Source organism: Myotis nattereri (genome assembly GCF_964212035.1).
Source record: "Myotis nattereri genome assembly, chromosome: 6".
Taxonomy (NCBI): domain Eukaryota; kingdom Metazoa; phylum Chordata; class Mammalia; order Chiroptera; family Vespertilionidae; genus Myotis; species Myotis nattereri.
In genome coordinates, this window is record NC_138081.1 from 64,017,355 (window position 1) to 64,038,534 (window position 21,180).

General features: G+C 39.3%; 1 protein-coding gene across 2 annotated transcripts in view; it reads right to left on the reverse strand.

The window, feature by feature from the left end:
• The window catches only part of REV3L (REV3 like, DNA directed polymerase zeta catalytic subunit), a 161,309-nt gene that overhangs the window by 57,013 nt on the left and 83,116 nt on the right, over positions 1 to 21,180 (reverse strand). For both annotated transcript variants that reach the window (XM_081094034.1, XM_081094033.1), the window contains exons 10-13: positions 15,902 to 16,021; positions 12,021 to 12,258; positions 8,650 to 8,792; positions 3,863 to 8,024 (exon numbers count right to left, since the gene is read on the reverse strand). In XM_081094034.1, coding sequence (XP_080950160.1) covers positions 3,863 to 8,024; positions 8,650 to 8,792; positions 12,021 to 12,258; positions 15,902 to 16,021 — 4,663 coding nt within the window. The remainder of the gene's footprint in view (positions 1 to 3,862; positions 8,025 to 8,649; positions 8,793 to 12,020; positions 12,259 to 15,901; positions 16,022 to 21,180) is intronic.

Consider the following 21,180-nt stretch of genomic DNA (forward strand, 5'->3'; position numbering starts at 1 on the left):
CTGACTGGCATAGAAACCGACCAATCAGAACCTAATCTGGGTGAACTGTGAAGGTGGGGGCTGAGGAGGGGTTTTAAGGGCAACAGCTGTTTGGTGTAAGGTGTAAGAAAGTGGTTCAATTTTTTAATAACCGGTTTGGCAGTGTAGTGCACATAGTCCAGAGATAGGGATTATGTGTTTTTGTCTGCAAAGAGCATCTCCTACTGCTGAAAAAGGCTTTCTCCCCCATTTAAGCAATCCTATTCTATGTAATCTATCTATACTAATAAAAGGGTAATAAGCTAATTAGATCAGGTCAACCGGCCATCTTCCGGATGTCTGACTTCCTTCCGGACAAAGCCATGGTGGTGGGGGCTGAGGCAGAGGCAGTGGTGATCAGGCTGGCAGGGGAGGGCAGTTAAAGATGATCAGGCAGGCAGGGGAGAGCAGTTGGGGGTGACCAGGTTGGCAGGGGAGGGCAGTTGGGGGCGATTAGGCCGGAAGGGGAGCAGTTAGAGGTGATCAGGCAGGCAGGCAGAGGCAGTTAGGTGGAATCAAGCAGGTAGGCAGGTGAGCCATTAGGAGCCAGTGGTCCCAGATTGTGAGAGGGATGTCCAGCAGTCGAACATCCCCCAAGGGGTCCCCGATTGGAGAGGGTGCAGGCTGGGCTCAGGGAACCCCCCGGGCACGAATTTTGTGCACCAGGCCGCTAGTTTTAAATAATTTCCCACTGTTACCACATATAAATAAAAACGATGGAAGAATTTGTCATCAGAGACTATATTCCTGGATTTTATCTACAGCCTCTTTCTACATTCTCTATTATCTATAGTGGTTTAGCAGCACCAGTAAGTTCAAACAAATTTTTATGCCCATCTGCCCTCTCAAATTTCCTCAAACTTAAAAAAAAATCAATCACTCATAATTGAGGTAAATTACCATAATTCCACCTCCTTACATGGCAAGGTTTAACAGTAACAAAAATCTTGGGAGTTGGCAGAGCCCACAGTATGCATAGCTTAAATGCTACTAATGTATATGCATGTCGGGAGCCACTAATTAAAAAGTAGCTTAGTTTAGTTTTCAATAGTTATAAAACTAAACCTCTCCCTTTCTTTAACATATACACTTGTACTATTTCTGCCTTCTGTAGCAACATAAAAGAAGTCTATTTTTTGAGGTACGTCTTTCATGAGTAAGAAGGCAGTTTTTAGTTTTTTCAATTACTTCTTTTCAGGCACGGTTTCCCAAATGTCCTGGTCATTCTCTAGACCAGGGTTCTCAACCTGTGGGTCGCGACCCCTTGGGGGGGGTCGAACGACCCTTTCACAGGGGTCGCCTAAGACCATCGGAAAACACATATATAATTACATACTGTTTTTGTGATTAATCACTATGCTTTCATTATGTTCAATTTGTAACAATGAAATTGGAGGTCACCACAACATGAGGAACTGATTAAAGGTTCGTGGCATTAGGAAGGTTGAGAACCACTGCTCTAGACAAAACTCAATGAACCAGAGTCTCTTTTTTTCTGACTTGGAGTTGAAGGAAAAGCATCAGGGTTATCACAGTTCCTTTCCCCTTTAAATGGAAAGATTTTGGCCCTTACTAGTTAATTCAAGGTACAACCATTCAGCTAGTCTGTGAATTTTCTTAATGAGTCACAGTTATGAACAGTTTTCACAATGATATACTACTTAACCAGAATCTAGCACCTTCCTTGTACTCAATTCCCAGCTATATGAAAAATTAAAAGAATTACTGCTATTGAAGGAAATGAGTATGTATGCCATGAGACCATACCCAATGCAATATTTTGATACATAAATCATAATGAAACCAAAATTTTAAATGATGAAGTATGGTAAATTCAGCTTTCGTGAATAATTAGCAGCATGAAAACTACTATAACTTATGTCAAAATATATATCAAGAGCCTTAAATTTTATAGTAATCCTACTTTAAGGGCTATGAGAAAAAAATCCAAAACATAAGAAATGCTTTATGAAGAAGATATTAATCACATAATTATCTATAGTGGCAAAATAAAGAACAACATCTCAGTACGGTAATATACATGAAAGAATATTATGTAGCCATTAAAATGATAAACTCATAAATTCAGAAAATGTTTATGTTAATTTTAATATATAATGTTAAGTGAATGAATCTGGATATAATATTGTGACTACAGTAAGATCACATTTCATAAAAAAAATAAAATTAAAATTGTATACATTTTTTAAAAATCTAAGAAAACCCATTAAGATATTATTAGTGATTGTTACAGGTAGATAATGGTGTAATTTTTGTCTTCTTTTATACTTCCTAAATTTTTTATAATAAATAGATTTTAAAAAAACAAAATTGTTTTTCAAAAATAATGACTGTCTTCCTTCTATTTCAGCTGCATAACAAATGTCAAAGTTAGATAACAACTATACAGCAATACAGAGTTAATGACTAGCACATGTATGTTAACTAAGAATTAAAAAGATGTATAAGACTGAGGTAGAAAAAAGACTTCAATTAAAAAATATAACATGCCTACTGTTAAAGACAAAGCTCCCCAAATAATGGAAACAAATGTCAAAGGAGCAGACATTTATACATTCTGGCAGTGAAATAAAGAGAAAGTCCCATTCATATTAAAGACCACAAGGGAGTATTAAGCAAAGCAAAAACACAGTGTGTTGGGGAGGACATTTCTATCCTTCAAGTGAAGGGAACTTCTACCCTATATTTATTACTTTTTTTCAATGCTTCCTTAAAGGACTCCTGCAGGAATTACTGCTAATCTGCTGGGTAAAAGCCTGGCATTCACTGTGTTTTTTCCTATGGTCAGGAACATGGTGCTGCTAAAGTGTATATATACAGTGTAGCCTCTTGCCTTAGTTGGCTCTTCACATCTCTTTCCACAATTAGACTATGCAAGGTCTGCCTCAGCAGTTTTAGCCAACCTCCCCTGCTTCTGACTGGGTGGCTGAAGTAAATTGCCTCTCTCTCTCTCTCTCTCTCTCTCTCTCTCTCTCTCTCTCTCTCTCTCTCTCTCTCTCTCTGAAACTGCTTAGGTAAATGGGATCATAGACACAGGGCAGGATAAGAAAACATAATTTAAACCTGAATGAAGTCATGTTCCCCAACTTAGCTCTTACTAGAAATGCTTAACATCAGTGATACAAGTGGTATAGGATACCAACTTAACTACTAGTTTGTAAGTAAACCAGTATTGTGATTCCAGACTATTTTACTATTAGCTGTGTGTATGTATATCTGTCATCACTTCTCTGAAAGGATTCTTTAAAGAAAGAAGAGATAATGGAGTGTTAATTCCATCCTGCACCCTTAATAACTGTACAAACTAACAATAGTAACAGATGACTAAAGATGTTGGCAACAAGAGGGTGGTATATATATCATAGAAACAACTTAATCTTCACTTAGAGATATATCATTGAGTACTTAAAATATATCTATGCTCACTTTCAAATACTTTAAAATATAAAGTTCTTTTAAAAAATGATGAGCTTACCATTTTAGAAATAAACACCATTTTAAAAATGATAATATTTTTAAAGTACTTCTTAACGGGGCATCGTATCACAGAGAGCCAGTCTTTGCATCTCTAATCCTTAATGGAGACAGTGTTAAATTATAGTAGATCCAAAACCAACACTCATCAGCTTAAAGAAATTTCTCCAGGTGTAAGCATTCAGCTATTCTGTGAATTTTCTTAACAAGTCCAAATTATAAATAGTTTTCATAATGATATACTACTTACAAATACAGTATCAGTCAGAAAACTAGCAGTAAGGAACCAAATGTTATATACGTGACAATTATTCAGAGAAACCCAAGGAGAAAATATAATAATGATTACCTGGGCTTTTCCGGTACATCAGAAGGATTACTGCAAAATGGTTCCTGGTAAATAGTTTCTGAAAGGTCATGATCCAACAAAGTGGCCATAATTTCTTCCCTACTTGGAGGGGACATAAGTGGTTTCAGAATGTGAGCAGTTCGAGGGGTGAAATTGCCATTTTTAGATTGTGAGGGAGAGCTGGCAGACCTTGGTGAACTATCAGGAGTTGGTGTCAATATATCATTATTTCTTGAAACATACAAATCTAAATCCTCAGAGGCTGCATCGACAAGTTCACCATCAGGAGAGGATAGTATTGTAGTGAAAGAGGCATTGACTGAGTCAAGAGATTGTCCCATTTCTTTTCTGGTATGACCTTGAATCCAATCTGAACTGCCAGGCTGTGAGAGGCTAAAAAACACTTCTTTGCTTACTGAACTCCTATTCAATCTGGATTTTTCATTGAGACAGTCCTCTGCCTGCTGGACACAGAAAGAATCCATTATTGAATTAGACCGAGTTGTTAGAGGATGGAAGCTATTTTTCCACTGGTTGTGGCGATGATTCTCATTGCTCTCTGTGGATGATTTATCAAATAGTTCAGGACTTAGAGTAGCAGATCTAATCCACAAAGATGAGTCTGAGGCATGATGTTTGTCTTCATCACACTTCTTGTTATCATGACTTAAAAACTCAGCTTTTTCTATGGTTTGTCCTGGGAAAAGATCCTGAACTGCATCACTTAGGAACTTCTGAGGCAAATTCTGATCAGCGGGGACAAACTGACTCCCAGAATAAAAGCTACAAAATCCAGTCTGACCAATTGTATTAATATCAAAATTATAATTATGTTCAGGAGACAAGCTATCTTCAAGTGAGTAACAACTTTCAAAACCCGGATCTGAAGAAAAGATGGGACTATCATCCGACAGGGAGTTATCCAACTGGCCAGAGTTTTGTAAATTTATGGCGTCTACTTTGAGACGTTTGGGGATTTTGTCTTTAGGTTTTGTACTTCTGGGAGTTCGAGGTTTTCTTGGAGATGTTACAGATCGTGTTCGCTTAGTTGTTTTGTTATGCTCAAGGGGAACGGAAATATTGTTGTTTGGTTGATGGTTATTAGATAATGGATCTTGCGTAATATTTGCATTTTGTGCTTTCTGCTGTCTTTTCTGTAACAATTCTTTCAGAACTGCCAGTCCGGACTGTCCTTCACCAAATGCTGAAGGTGCGGACACATTTTGACTTTTACACTGAGAAAATGCTTTGGTTTGTGAAACTGCTTCTGACAATGATTTCTGTTTTACCCTCTCAGGTTTAAAATTTGACACACCTAAAATAAAGCCCCTTTGTTTTTGTTCCCATGCTATTTGCTTGATTGGACTTCTCAGGGAAGTTACAAAGTAATTAGACATTTGACTTTCTTCTGATGCTGCATTTCCTGGAGAATAAGTTTCGCTGTGCTTTGACTGTTCTGCCATGCACACAAGCTGCTGCTGACTATCTTTGCAATGCAAAAAATTAGGGGCATATGCCTGGTCTGGCTTTGATTCTAGGGAATTACGATATTCATTTAATTTTCCAAAGGATGACACATAGTTCTTTTGCGTATTTGCATTCTCTTCTGTCTTTGGGGACATTATACCCGAAGATCTCTGTGTATTCTGTGCAACCTGAGACAAATGGTTTGAAAGGTCAAATATATTTTTTTGAATCAGAGTTGATTCCTTTAGAGTAAACATGGCACTTTGACGATGAGGCCTTTGAACATTAATTTTTGAGTTTCCAGGTCCCAAAGAATTACAAACAACTGAAGGATGCAAATCATCTCGAGAACTGGGGAATGTTTGCAAATCTACAGGCTTCTTGCTTTCTAAGGAAGAAGAAAAGCAGCCAGATAAATTCTGTTGTGCATGAATTCCAGTGGTTTGGGGAGCAGAAAGGGAATGATCTATAGCAGAGCCCATTACTGATACATCTTTCTGTTTATTAAGTAGTTGAGAATCACTAGAACTTTGTGAGGTCTCAGATACATTCTGATGTTTCAGCACATATGTAACTTCGGTACCAGATGGAGATTTTAGTTTTTCATCTTTAAGTGTTATGTGCTTTCTCGATGTACCCTTTTCACTTTTTTGTTTCTGTTTTGTTCTTGGCTTCTTTTTCCCATCATCTAATATTTTATTTGTCTGATTTCGTTTGTTCCTTTTCTTAGTAACTACTGAGGGATTAACAAGTTTTATTTTAGATTTCTTCACCTGCGTTCTTGCTCGACTATTTTTTTCTATACTGGAATTAACAGTCTTGCTATTATATACATTAGGTCCCTTAAAAAGCACTGCTTCTTTATCTGCAGCAGCTATAATTTCTTCAGCTCTTGGATCTGTGGGAGACCAGCACCGAGGTGGAGAAGAATTTATGGGACTTGTGCTTCTCTCAGAAAGAAAACCTAATTTAGACATAACATCACTATAATTTAAGTCACAGTCTTCGGTTTCAGCATTATAAGATGGTGAGGGAGGAGAAAGAATAGCATGTGAATGCTTTTTCCGGAAAGACAAAGTTCTTTTTATATTTTCACTATTTGTCCTTTGTTGCTTACCAGTTTTTTTCTTAGCAGATTTATGTTTTGTTTTTCTTCTGTGACCTTTCTTTGGTGTTGGTGGATAAATGGGATATTTGGTTGCAGGGGAATCAGGAACTTTTGGCCAAAAATCCTTTAAAGGTGCAAGCTTTTTATATAGTTCCATTTTTTCCTCTGTTAATATTACCTGTTTTTCTTTAGAGTCTATTTTTCCTAGCTTCACAAGCATATTTTTTCTCCCTCTAAATCTATTAATAATAATATACTTTATAATGACAGGGGGCAGCTTTTTAGACATTTTTCTTCGTTTTCGAGATTTGAGAGTTCCATCTAAACTTTCACCAATTTCCATGGGATGAGGTAGGCTAATTTTTGAATTGTGTGTTACAAAACTTGACTCACTATCTTCAGTCTCATAATTTACCTTGCGTTTGGCTCTAAGCGTGTACTTATTTCCATACAATCCAAAGGACTGCTCAGTTTCTAAGGTTCCATCTCCAAAGTGACAGTCTATAAAACTGTCTGTAGGTGTTTTATTTTCAAAAACTCCACGGGTGACTTTAGTTAAATCACTGGCCAATACATTATTCTTCTCAGAATTACTATTACAAGAATTATTTTGTATATAATTATCTTTTGTTGATCCTGTCTCACTAGTTTTGGTATAAGTCTCTTGATGACCTACAAGTTTCTTTTTATTAATTTTTAACCGGGACTGTTTATTACTGGGTTGTAATTTATATGTGACAGGAGAGAGTTTCTGTGGTCTACTGAGACAATTAGAAAGAACAACACTGGGAAAAAACATGTAATGTGCTGCTTGCTGGCTGAGGTTTGGCTTTTCTGTTTTATGTTCTTGAAATTCTTCATATCTAATTTTAAGTTTATTGAGTCCACTTTCATCAGCAATGCTATCAAGAGAATGTACCATAGTTTTATTCTCCCCTGAGCATGATAGCAATTCACAATTTTCAGCTAATGATGAAGGGAATAAACTGTTCAGAGCTGTGCTGTTTCCCTTTTCATTTCCTTCAGAAGATAGTTTATTTTTTGAATGATTTAAGTCAGAAAAGTTGAAAGAATTTTTGCCCAATGTACTTTCGCTAGTGTGACGGTTTATATGTATAAAAGGGGCATCCTTATCGATTTTTCTAATGTTTGTATACTTTCTACTTGGTACTTGTCTTGTAACAGATGGAATATCTTCATCATAATCAAAAACACTATTTTCACAGGAAGATACTGGAAGGATATCTTTCTTACTACTTTCTTTTTGAGAGTTTTCTGAATGGGCAGTACTGCTTAAAGATCCAGGGTATTTCACAGAGTAAGTGCTTTCATTTGTAAAAGAAGCAACTGAATGATCTAGACCTTTTTCTATATTGTTTGGCTGTGAAAAGTCTTCAATTAAATCTTCCTTGTTCAAAACATGGGAAGAAAGGGCACTTGTGTGTTTACACTGAAAGGTAATCTTAGCAGAAGACGAGGGTTCTAATGTAGCAGCATCTTTGTGAAAGATGGAAGGTTTTACTGAGAGCTTGCTTGTTGCAATCACAGAAGAGTGGGTTCTAGAATTTTCATTGTCCAATGGATTGTCTGAAATGAGGGGAAAAGAATTAATTTCACTTTCACTCTTAACTTTTATTTTCCCATACCATGATACTATCACCATAAAATAAATTATATGAAATTAAGTTTGTATGTTTAATATGGTTTCTCAACAAAAAGATTACTCCTATTATTAGGATAAAAACTCAATCTAAGTAATCAAGAGTTAGTTACATTTGATTATTAGTCATTATTTTAAACACATGTTCCTTTGATCAGAAATAGATTATATTACTATTCAGTGCCTTTTGGAGGAATAAGGGGAAAATACTTGTCACCTTGAAAAGTTTTCATAAAATAATATGCTTCTTTTCATTATCACTTCAAATTAGCTGCACATATTTCTTAGTTTCTTATGCTACTTAAATGTTAACATGACAAACTGATTAAAGTTTGTGAATCTTCAAATCAATGATTAACAAATGTTATCCTCTTAAAAATGAGAAAGAATAATTTATCTACATTCTCAAAAGAAAAAATTCTGGAGAAGGACAAAACACTATTGTTATAGCCTCACTTAACCAACTATATAGAAAGTGTAACTTTAGTTTTAAAATAAATGTAATTTTAGTCCCTAAACTAGGAAATGCTCATAGTAGACTTGTTTACTCACCACCATTTTCATCTGCAGTTCCATCTAACTGAGGTATAGAAAGATTGGCTAGAAACAAACTGTTATTACTCCATTCCATTTCTTCTTCTGAAGATGAATCATCTTCTTCGGTTGAGCTTCTATGGGTATTTCGGCACAGTGATCTAGAGAATATTAAGATTCACTAGTGAGTATGACCATTAGAAAAAAGCTTGTCAGACTCATATAATTTGCCTAATTTGATGCTATAGTAAAGCGAAATAAAAAATACCTGAAAATTATAACTTTAAAAAGAAAAGCAGCTTTACTTTGCTTTAGTATCACATCCTACAAAAAGTTATTGTAAACAGATTTTATAATTCCTTTTATATGAGCTAGATGACACCATCATTCCTGTATTCAACACTCTACAACATCCTGGATTTCGACATGTAATCATGTTCTTCTTTATACTCTCCCTCATTCTATTATTAAATAGAATAATAGGTGACAGAGAACCTAGTAATTTCTAAAAGGGTGGCATCTGACATATTTTAAGAAGTCTCCATTAATACACAACCACTACATTATAAACTGGAAAAGACAAACAAAAAGGTGAGTAAAGGAGTATTAAGGTTAAAGTTGAAAGACAAAAAAATAACTGGGATCAGAGAAGGGCCAGTAAGTAGTACAGGTGTTGTTGACGCAATCCAGCTGTGGCTATAAAGTATGGTTACTGAGGAGTTCAGATGGACTGTTAAGTCCAGATGGATACTGTCTTTAAATGTCATCTCATATAGATTTAAATGTATTCTCTAGATCCTAGCTTGATTATTTCCCTTCTATCTGGTTGGGCAAACATTCTTTCAATTCATACCTAATTTGTTCTTATTGTCTCAAAAATCTGAAAATATCCCTTATTATTCATGGGACAGTGTCTCCATTAATCCTTTCCAAATCACAGTGTGACCTAATACCATTCTTTTAAGAGCTGAAAGGGTTATTAGAGGTCATCTGGTCCAACTTTCTATCCCTTGCAAAAAACATATTTTTAACAGACTTGATACCACCTCTACTTTTACTTTTCAGTATATGGGGCTTGCTGTCTCACAGGCTAATCTTTTCCACTGTTAATGGCTCCAATTGTTAGTAATTTTCCTCCTATATTACACAAAATCTTTATTTGCAACTTCCATAAATTCTTCCTGCTTTTGTCCTCTATCACCATATACTGCAGGTCTATGCCATTTTTCACATAACCTTTAAAATATCTGAAAGCATTTATCATTTGTCCCATAATTCTTGTTATTAAACCAAAATATTTATTTTTTCTACAGTTCTTTAAGTGACAGTATTCACAGATCCTTCTAGTTTACTTCCTCTTCTGTCCCTTTACTTTCTTAGTATTCTTAAAATATGGTACATACTCAAGACAGAATATAATATCAAGTATATGGGTAGAATTAAATGACTCCTATTTTAGATACTATACTTCTATTATTCAATTTCTCTCTATTATACACTTATTAAATCTTTAGGTTTGTTTTCCCCAAAGTTAACCTGTGTATGGTTTTCTCAGAATTGGTCCAGTCAAAGAACACACAAGCATTAGTTAATAATAGAATAAACCATGTCTATTTATACTAGAGGCCCGGTGCACGAATTTGTACACTGATGGGGTCCCTCAGCCTGGCCTGCACCCTCTTGCAATCCTGGACCACTTGGGGGATGTTGGACTGCCGGTTTCAGCCCAATCCCCGCAGGCCTGCCAAAACTGGCAGTCCGACATCCCCCAAGGGATGTAGTAGTGTGCGAAGCAGCAGGTGGCTGGGGAAGAGCCCGGGCGAGGCACTGTGCTGCTCCTGCTCATCCCAGCCCCACTGTGCCATGTACTTTCCTTGTCCACAAGGATATTACTATGTAAGACTTTGTTAAATGTCTGCCTGAAATTAAGACTCAATACAATAATTACATTTTCCTAAGTAACCATACTTTAAAAGGATATAAAGACAGTAGAGCATGACTTGCATTCATGAAAGGTCCTGATACTCTTTGCGTTCTTTTATAAATGCCCACAAAGTGTTTAATTATCATAATCATCACCCCTATTATGGGAGACTAGAACTAGAAGGAGACCAGTTAAAAAGTTTGAATCACAGTATTCCAGATAAATGGTAATAAAGGACTAAATTAGGATATTTTTTTGGGAAGAAGGGGAATGGAAGGATAGAACAGAAGTCACAGAGAAGAGCTACCTTACAGATAAAGGAAAGCAAATCAAACATGACACTGAAGTTACAAACTTTCGGAACTTGGGGGGTAGCGTGGTTATCATTATAAAAATAAGGAACAGAGAAACAAGCCATTTGACAGCATTGTCTATTATCATTTAGGATGGCCTATGCTCCAAAAAAGTGATGTGATTGAGGCATTTCCCAACAAGATATTTCATGAAAAGATTTATAAAGCTTTCACACAAAAATTAGCAAAATTTATAGAATAGCTATAATGATTAGGTAATATCAGCAAAAGGCATTTTAAGATACTATGAGAGTCACATCAGTCAAGAAATCAAATACTGATTCTGTCTGAACTAGGTAAAATCAGGTCTTCAAAGGTCTAAGGGGCCCTTGCCAGGTGGCTCAGTTAGTTGGAGCATTGTCCTATATACTGGGGCATGTATGGGAAGCAACCAATGGATGTTTTTCTCTCACACTGATATTTCTGTCTCTCTCTCCCTTCTTCTCTCTCTAAAATATCAATAAACATATCCTCGGGTGAGGATAAAAAAATAAAAAGAAATAAAAAAGTCGAGTTGAGTCTTGGAGGAAATTTTCACTGTGACAGCAAAGGGAACTGAGCATAGTGTGAAAATATAAAAGAGAGGGTTCTGATTTATACCCAGATAACAGGAGAAGGGATCAAAAATTTTATTTTTTATATTAGGTAGTATAATATATGTAACCTCAAGCCAATGAAGTCCACAAGATATTGATTTAGAAAACCACAGTGCCATCTTATTCTTTTACCTTGAGGAATAAACAATATCAGTGTATGCCTCTGAGACTTATTTATTTTTAATATTTAATTCCTTCAGTCTAATCAGACTTAGAAGCCATTCCTTGTCTTTAAGTTGACTTTATAACTGCTGTTCCATCCCATAACAGTTTAACTCTCAAAGGGATTTTTTTAATTCAAGTTCTGGAGAAGGAGGCACATCTATTTTGCCCTACGTATTACCAACATAATAATACTGTGTATATAAATAGATGATTTGTAAAAGTTAGGTTTATGGGGAAGAGAGAGCTGGAGGAAGATGGTCAAAAGGTACAAACTTCCAGTTATAAGATAAATAAGTAAACATGATAACTATCGGCTATATATTAAAGTAACTGAAATGACAGAAAAGTTACCTTTTTGTGGCACAATGTTCTTCAATATTGCTGTCCCATCTCTGAGACATAACCAAACTAAGCTCCATTTCTTCTTTTTCAATCTGTGGTTCATTTTCTTCATCATCACTATTTTGGGGGTTTTTAGTGTTTCTAAGGGAAAGACATGGCGGTGGCTTTCTATTTCTTTCCCCCTGATATCCATCATTTTCCAAACCAGCAAGAAGATGTACCAGAGCCTCATCAGGACTGCTGTCCACTATAAAACAAGTAAAGTATCACCAAGAAATAACTTAAGTTTTCTAAATAATTCAACAATTCAGAACAATTATAAAACAATGATAAAATAAAAGATCCTTGGACCATCTGCACTAGAATGACTGTGTCCTTATTAAAAAGAAAATTCCAAACCCATCCCATATGTACTAAGTCAGAATTGCTTTTGTTAATATTTTATAATATTTTTGAAATTACAGTTTATATTCAATATTATTTTGTATTAGTTTTGGGCGTACATTAATCAGAATTTCTTAGGTAGGATGCAGAAATTTGCATTTTAATAAGCTGCCCAAGATTTTGCTGCACAATTAAGCTTGAGGAACACTAAACCAATATTGTCACAGTGTTCAAAATAAATATTAAACATATAAATTAATGCTAAAAAAGAACCTTTAAAAACAATACATGTGAATACCTTTATCCCTTACTTAAGCTTTACTTAGCTCATAAGATAGTCAAATGAAACCTGTAGTTGAATAACACAAGAAAGCTTTAAAAGTGGTTAATGAGATTACATAAACACCTTCAAGTCAACAAGTGACATATTACTTCATATGCAGTAGGGTTGTAAAATCAAGGCAGATAATAAAAAGTGTTGACAAATATGTGAAGAAACTGGAGCCCTCATACATTATTGGTCAGAATGTAAAATGCTGCAGCTGCTTTGGAAAAAAATTTGGCAGCTGCTCAAATGTTAAACATGGAGTTCCCATATGATCCAGCAGTTTCACTCCTAGGCATATACCCAAGAGAATTGAAAATGTATGCCCACACAAAAACCTACACATGAATAATCATAGCATCACTGTTCATTATGGGCAAAAAAAGTGAAAACAACCCCATATTCATAAACTGTAGAGTGGATATATGAAATATGGCATACCCATATGATGAATTATTATTCAGCAGGAAAAAGGAGTACATGCTACAAACATGGATAAGCCTCGAAAAACATCATACCAAGTGAAGGAAGCCAGAAACAAAAGGTTATATGATACCATTTACATGAAATGCCCCAAATAGGTTAATCAACAGAAAACAGATTAGTGGTTGCCAGGGGCTGAGAGGAGGGAAGAATGAGGAGTGACTGTTAATGGATATGGGATTTCTTTTTGGGGTGATAAAAGTGTCCTGAAATTAGATAGTGGTAGTAATTGCATACTCCATGGATATCACTGCCTGTACAGATGTGAATTTTATGATATTCAAATTATATCTCAATAAAAGCTATTATTAAAAAAGATCATGAAGATGAAGATTTGTTCTAATCTAGTACACAATCTTATTCTCTGTAAAATGAGATAATGCATTCCTCATTTACCAAAATACCAAGTTTCAGGTTTTCTTTGTAGACATTAAAGAAATTGATTCTGTCATGCTAACAGATATAAGGAAAAAAATGAAGATATTGATTCTGTATGCTACCAGATATAAGGGGAAAAATGAAGATATTTGTTTGTAAGAGCCCTTCTGGCAAAAATCCATTTCTTTAAATCTAGAACAGCACTGTTTTATTTTTCCTGTCTCATACTTGAAAAAAATTAGTATTAGAAAATGAATTATAGATATTTGACTCAGATCTTATTTATTTATTTATTTATTTATTTATTTATTTAGTTAGTTAGTTAGTTAGTTAGTTAGTTATTCCTCACCTGAGGATAGAGTGGAAGGGAGGGAAGAAAGAGAGGGAGAGGGAGGGAAGGAGGACGGGAAGGAGAGAGAGAAACATTAATTGGTTGCCTCCTGCGTGCACCCAGACCAGAGCCAGGGAATCAAACCTGCACCCAAGTACGTGCCCTTGACTGGGAATCAAATCCATGACCCTTCAGTGCACAGGCCAACACTCTAACCACTGAGTGCCACCAGCCAGGCTGACCCCTAGATCTTTGACAAATATTGAAAATGCATTTTTGCAAACTTAGGCAAGTGACATTATATCTGCTGATGATACATTATATTTGTACTAGAGGCCTGATGCATGAAATTCGTGCAAGGGGCTCAGCTCTCGCAGGCGTGGCAGCTTGTCTCAGCCTTCGCAGCCCCAGCTTCATCAGGAAGGTCGTCCAGAAGGATGTCCGGAAGGTCGTTTGCCTGTCTGGTCTAATTAGCATATTACACTTTTATTATTATAGATACTGTGATAAAAGAAGGATATGCCTCCCTCCCTCTCTTTTTCAATTTCTTAACTTTCTCTAAGTTCCTCTCTTTTAACTGTTTATTTTTTTATATCTAGAATGTAATTTAGGAACATATATATTCAGATGAAAAAATAAAACATTTTAGAGTATGAGCATCAATTTAATTTTTTACTTTGGTCTTTGCATCATTTCTTTCTGCATATGCCACTCATTTAAAAAATTTTCTTACTCCTGTCTAAAATGTTCTTGAAATATGACTATGCATAATAATTTTGGTATTATCCCTAGCTAGTCAATTCATGTTCCGTCCAAATGAAAATGAAGCAAAATAGAGGTAGACTCAGAGCAGGCATGGACACAGACAACTGTGTGGTGATTCCCAGGGAGAGGGGGTAGAGGGAGGTGGAGAAAGGTATAGGAGGAGTTGGAGGAGGGTAAAGGAGGGGTTAATGGTGAAGAAAGGAGACTTGACATGGGGTGATGAATACACAATACAATGTGCAGATGATGTGAAATTGTGCACCTGAAGCCTGTATAATTTTGTCAACTAGTATCATCCCAATAAATTCAATAAAAAGGAAAAAAAAGAGAAACTGTAGGTAAAAGAAATAGGACACTGTAGACAGGTATGATGCATTTGATGCCATATCTCATTTGATACAAGAATAAAAAAAATAGGAAGTAGCCCTGCCAGCGTGGCTCGGTGATTGAGCGTCGACCTATGAACTGTTTGATTCCTGTTCAGGGCACATGCCTGGGTTGCAGGCTCAATCCCCTGTGAGGCATGCTGGAGGCAGCCGACCAGTGATTCTCTTTCATCACTGATGTTTCTCTTTCTCTCTCCTTCTCCCTTCTGCTCTGAAATTAATTTAAAAAAAAAATTTTTTTTAAAAAGCAAGGAAACATAAAATCACTATACCAAGCAAAACAAGAGGCATGAAGTTCAATGATATCTCTCTTTTTGCAAAAACATTTAAAATAAATTTTTGAAAAGGATGTCAGTAATTTAGACTAAATTACTGAAATGAAATATAGCAAATAGCATTTAAGGAGATGCAAAACACTCAGAAATAACAGTCATTATGTCCTACACTGACCCAAAATTAATCACTTAAAAAGAATTGTCCAGGGAAATTTCTGATACTCAGCAAGAAAGACTCCATTATGATAATTTACTAATATACTTAACACTGGAGAATTTTAATTCAAAATAAGCCATTTTCCCCCTAAAGCAATATGGTTTTCCTTCAACTAAAGTGAAATTTTTAAAAAGGTTACTATATTTTTTCACAATTGTTTAGAAAAAGCTGTGTAGAAAACAAAAACAAAGCTACTTCATTCAATGAAGTTTCATTTTTATACTGAGTAAGGATTTATTGAACATGCAACATTAACCTCTTCAAATCAAAGAAAAAAATAACTTCTTCACATATGCACTTTCATTGATTTAAAATACTGAAAATTTATGGTAGAATTATTACTTACAGAAAACTGGTGTCTCACTCAGTGTTTGGGTCAAAGGCTGAAAAGTCTGGCTATTTTCCATGAGGTTCAAAATTGCTTCTTCATTAATAAGAGCTTCTTCTACTTTATGTCTAGTGTGACCTTGAGATGACAAAAATATATAAACATTACAGCAACTGCCTAATTATATCATTTTTACCTCTACTACTATATGCTTTTATTCTTTATCTCTCCCTTTAACTAAATTGTAAGATTTTAAATTTATTCATAAAGTATTTATTCCCTCTGTACATTATTAGACTTTCTATAAAAATCATATGTTAAAACCTGAATACTAGAAGCATAAAATAGAATTGTTTCCAGCTAGTTCTCTTATAACTGCTTGACATTTTTTTCTCTTTGAATATTCCAATGTGCAATGAATTTTATCATAGTAATATAACTATATATACACAAACTAGGTAGAATTGAAAAGACTGAAGAGATTGTAAGTATTTAGTAATCACAGAATCAAGGGTTTTTTAATACTCCATGTGACTGGTATATTTTTGTGGGTTTTATTACATTATGTTATTATTTAAGATATATCACTAACACTTTAAATTTTTAAATAAGTTTACACTGCCTGAGGATGGAAAAAGTAATAAAATTGTTATTTGCAGATGATGACTCTATACACAAAAAATTCAGTGGAAAAGACAAACTATTAGCACTAATAAAAATTGCTGGATATAGGATGATATACAAAGGTCAGTGAAGCTCCTAAATAGCAGCAATTAAAAAATAAAAATTTTGAAAGATAAAATTTACAATTGAAATAATTATAAGACACCTGGAATATATCTAACAAAAGATATAAAATAATTTTACAAAAAATTCAAAACTTTATTGAAAGACATGAAAAATGACCAAATAAAATGAAAAATACAGCATGCTCAAGGATGAAATGATTTGATATATAGAAAGATTTAAAATGCTCCTATATCAACCAATGAAACTGAAGCAGTAATAAAAAAGCTACCAATAAATAAAAGTCCTGGACAGGATGGCTTCACAGGTAAACATTACCAAACATTCAAAGAAGAATTAAACTTATCCTGCTCAAACTATTCTAAAAAATTCAAAAGGAGGGAAGACTCCCAAGCTCATTTTACAAGGACATTATCCTGATTCCAAAACAAGATAAAGATACTACAAAGAAACAAAATTTAGGCCAATATCACTAATGAACATATACACTGAGTGGCCAGATTATTAGGACCGGCCAGATTATTATGACCACCCCATCAGTACTTTGTTGGGCCACCTTTGGCTTTCAATACTGCGGCGATTCTTCTTGGCATTGACTCCACGAGATGATGAAAGATGATGTGAGGAATCTAACACCATGCCTGATGAATAGCATTGTCCAGTTCTGTGAGATTTGATGGTTGTGGAACCAGCTGCCTGATGGCTCTTTGAACTTCGTCCCACAAATGCTCAATTGGGTTGAGATCTGGTGATTGTGGGGGCCACCTAAGCAAGGTAAAGTCTCCCTCATGTTCTTGAAACCACTCCTGCACAATACGAGAACTGTGGCATGGCGCATTGTCTTGTTCGAAGAAGCCATCTCCATTGGGATATGCCATCAACATGATAGGATGAACTTGATCATCAACGATACTTAGGTATGTTGTGCTACTCAGACATTTATAATGATCTGGCCGTCTAGCAACTTCAGTGCGAAATTATAGCTAACTTGCCTACAAACGTCAGGTGGACATAATAATCTGGCCACTCAGTGTATATATATAGATCCTCAACAAAATATTAGCAAACTGAATTCAATAACACATTAAATAGATCATAAACTGATCAAGTTAGACTGTTTCCTGGGATGCAACATTGGTACAATATCCACAAATCAATTGTGATACACAAATAAACAAAACGAAGGATAAAAATTATATGATCATATCAATAGATACAGAAAAAGCATAACAAAATCCAGCATGCATTTATGGTAAAAACTCTCAGTGAACTGGGAAGAGAGGGAATATATCTCAACATAATAAAGGCCATATATGACAAACCCACAGATAGCTAAAATCATACTCAAAAAGGGAAGACTAAAAGTGTTTTCCTTAAGATTGAAAACATGACAGGGATATCTGCTTTCACCACTCTTATTCAACACTAGAGGCCCGATGCATGGATTTGTTCATAGGTGGAGTCCCTCAGCCTGGCTGGCAATCGGGGCCCATCAGGGCCATCTTGCCCAGTCCCGACTGGGGTTGGCTGGCCGGTGGGAGAGACCATGGGAGGTTGGCCTGCCGGTCAGGGGGACTGCGGAAGGTTGGCTGGCAGCAGGAGGTTGTCTGGCCACGGGAGGTTGGCTGTGGGAGCCCATTGACCACCAGGGAGCAGCTCCTGCATTGAGCATCTGCCCCCAGGTGGTTAGTGCGTGTCATAGTGGTTGGCTGATGGGTCCTTTGGCCAACTGGACGTGAGGGTCACTTAGGCTTTTATATATATATAGACTAGAGGCCCCGTGCACAAAAATTTGTGCACTCGGGGGGTAGGGGGGTGGTCCCTCAGCCCGGCCTGTGCCCTCTCGTAGTTTGGGACCCCTCGGGAGATAATGACCTGCTGGCTTAGGCCTGCTCCCGGGGGGCAGAGGGCAGGCCCAATCCCTAGGTGCAGCCCCTGGTTGGGCTCAGAGCAGGGCCGATTGGGGAGTTGGGGCACCGCCCTGTCATACACAGAGCAGGGCGATTGGGAGGTTGTGATTCCACCCTCAGTCACGCTCAGGGTAGGGCCGATTGGGGGGTTGGGGCACCATCCCCTGTCACACTCAAGGCAGGGTCGATGGGGAGGTTGCGGTGCCACCCCGTCATGCACAGAGCAGGGCCAATCAGGGGGTTGGGGCATTTACCCCTGTCACTCACAGAGTAGGGCCGATCAGGGGGTTGGGGCGCCGCACACTGTCACACACAGAGCTGCAGGGCGATTAGGGTGTTTGGGCGCTGCCCCTGTCACGCTGATCCCGGTGCAGGGAGGCCTCGCGGCTCCGCTGATCCTGGTGCAGGGAGGCATATTACCCTTTTACTATATAGGATAGAGGCCTGGTGCACGGGTGGGTGCTGGCTGGTTTGCCCTGAAGGGTGTCCTAAATCAGGGTGGGGGTCCCCACTGGGGTGCCTGGCCAGCCTGGGTGAGGGGATGATGGCTGTTTGCAGCTGGTCACACACCCTTCAGGGTGGGGGTCCCCACTGGGGTGCCTGGTCAGCCTGGGTGAGGGGATGAGGGCTGTTTTCAGGCTGGGGTGACTGAAGCTCCCAACCGCTCTTTTTTTTCTTTTTTTTTCTTTTTTTATTCTGGGCCAGCTTTAGCTTTGAGGCTTGGCTCCAGCTCTTAGGCCTCCGCTGCTGAAAGTAGGTTTCTGGCCTTTGCTTACAATGTTGCTATCCTGCTGGCTGAAGCCTGGCAGGTTTCTGGAGTTTTGTTTAGCTTCTACGTTTGTTACATAGTTGCTTGCAGCTCAGAGGCCTGCAGCGGCAGGCGGGGAACGTTGGAGTCCTCCGTCACTGAAGCAAGCAAGCCTCATGTTAGTTTCAAGCTGCCTGGCTGCTGACCGCCATCTTGGCTGGCAGTTAATTTGCATATCGCCCTGATTAGCCAATGGGAAGGGTAGTGGTCTTACGCCAATTACCATGTTTCTCTTTTATTAGATAGGACTAGGGGCCTGGTGCACGAAATTCGTGCACTAGGTGGGGGTGGGGGGGAGAGTGTCCCTCAGCCCAGCCTGCCCCCTCTCACATACTGGGAGCCCTCAGGCGTTGACCCCCATCACCCTCCAATCGCAGGATCGGCCCCTTGCCCAGGCCTGACACCTCTACCAGAGGCGTCAGGCCTGGGCAGGGGACCCTCATTTCCCCCCGATCACTGGTTCTGCCCCCCACCCAGGCCTGATGCCTCTGGCCCAGGATTCAGGCCTGGGCAGGGAACCCCCTCTCCCCCCCAATCACCGGCTCCGCCCTTGCCCAGGCCTGATGCCTCGGCCAGAGGCGTCGACCCCCATCATCCTCCGATCACCTGATCGGCCCCTTGCCCAGGCCTGACGCCTCCGCCAGAGGTGTCAGGCTTGGACAGGGGACCCCCATCTCTCCCCATCACTGGCTCTGACCCCTGCCCAGGCCTGATGCCTCTGGCCCAGGAATCATGCCTGGGCAGAGGACCCCCATCTCCCTCTGATCGCTTGCTCCACCCCCCGCCCAAGCCTGACGCCTCTGACCCAGGCTTCAGGCCTGGGCAAGGGGACCCTCATATCCCCTCAATCACTGTCTCCGCCCCCCACCCAGGCCTGATGCCTCTGGCCCAGGCATCAGGCCTGGGCAGGGGACCCCCAGACCCCTCCGATTGCTGGCTCCGCCCCCCGCCCAGGCCTGAGGCCTCGGCCAGAGGAGTTGACCCTCATCACCTTCTGATCGCCGATCACCAGATCGGGCCCTTGCCCAGGCCTGAGGCCTTGGCCAGAGGAGTTTACCTTCATCACCCTCTGATCGCCGATCACCGGATCGGCCCCTTGCCCAGGCCTGAGGCCTCCGGCAGAGGTGTCAGGCCTGGGCAGGGACCCCCAGCTCCCCGCAGCTGCAGGCTCCGCCCCTGCCCAGGCCTAACGCCTCTGGCCAAGACAGTAGGCCTGGGCAGGGGACCCCCAGCTCCCCGCGATCTCCCACTCTGCCCCTGCCCAGGCCTAATGCCTCTGGCCGAGGCGTTAGGCCTGGGGAGGGGACCCCCAGCTCCCCGCGATTGCAGGCTCCGCCCCTGCCCAGGCCAGACGCCTCTGGCCGAGGCATCCGGCCTGGGCAGCAGGGACCCGCAGCGGCAGCGGCCCTGCGATCGCGGGCTCTGCTTTAGGCCCAGGCAAGGGACCCCTAGCTCTTGGGACTGCCAGCTTCGCCCGTGCCCAGCTCCCATCGCTGGCTCCACCCATACTTCCCACTATCAGTGGCCAGGGCGGCAAAGGCGCCCGATTCTCCGACCATGGCTGGGGGGCAGGGCAAAGGCGGCCCCCAGGGCCGCCTTTGCCCTGCCCCCCGGCTCTTAGCTCCCGCCTGGATTTCCGATCACTGTCAGTGACAGGGGGCTTCTTCCTGCTTTCCCTTTCTCCTCCCTGCATTGTGCCTACATATGCAAATTAACCGCCATCTTTGTTGGCGGTTAACCGCCATCTTAGTTGGCAGTTAATTTGCATATCGCCCTGATTAGCCAATGAAAAGGGTAGCGGTTGTACGCTAATTACCATGTTTCTCTTTTAT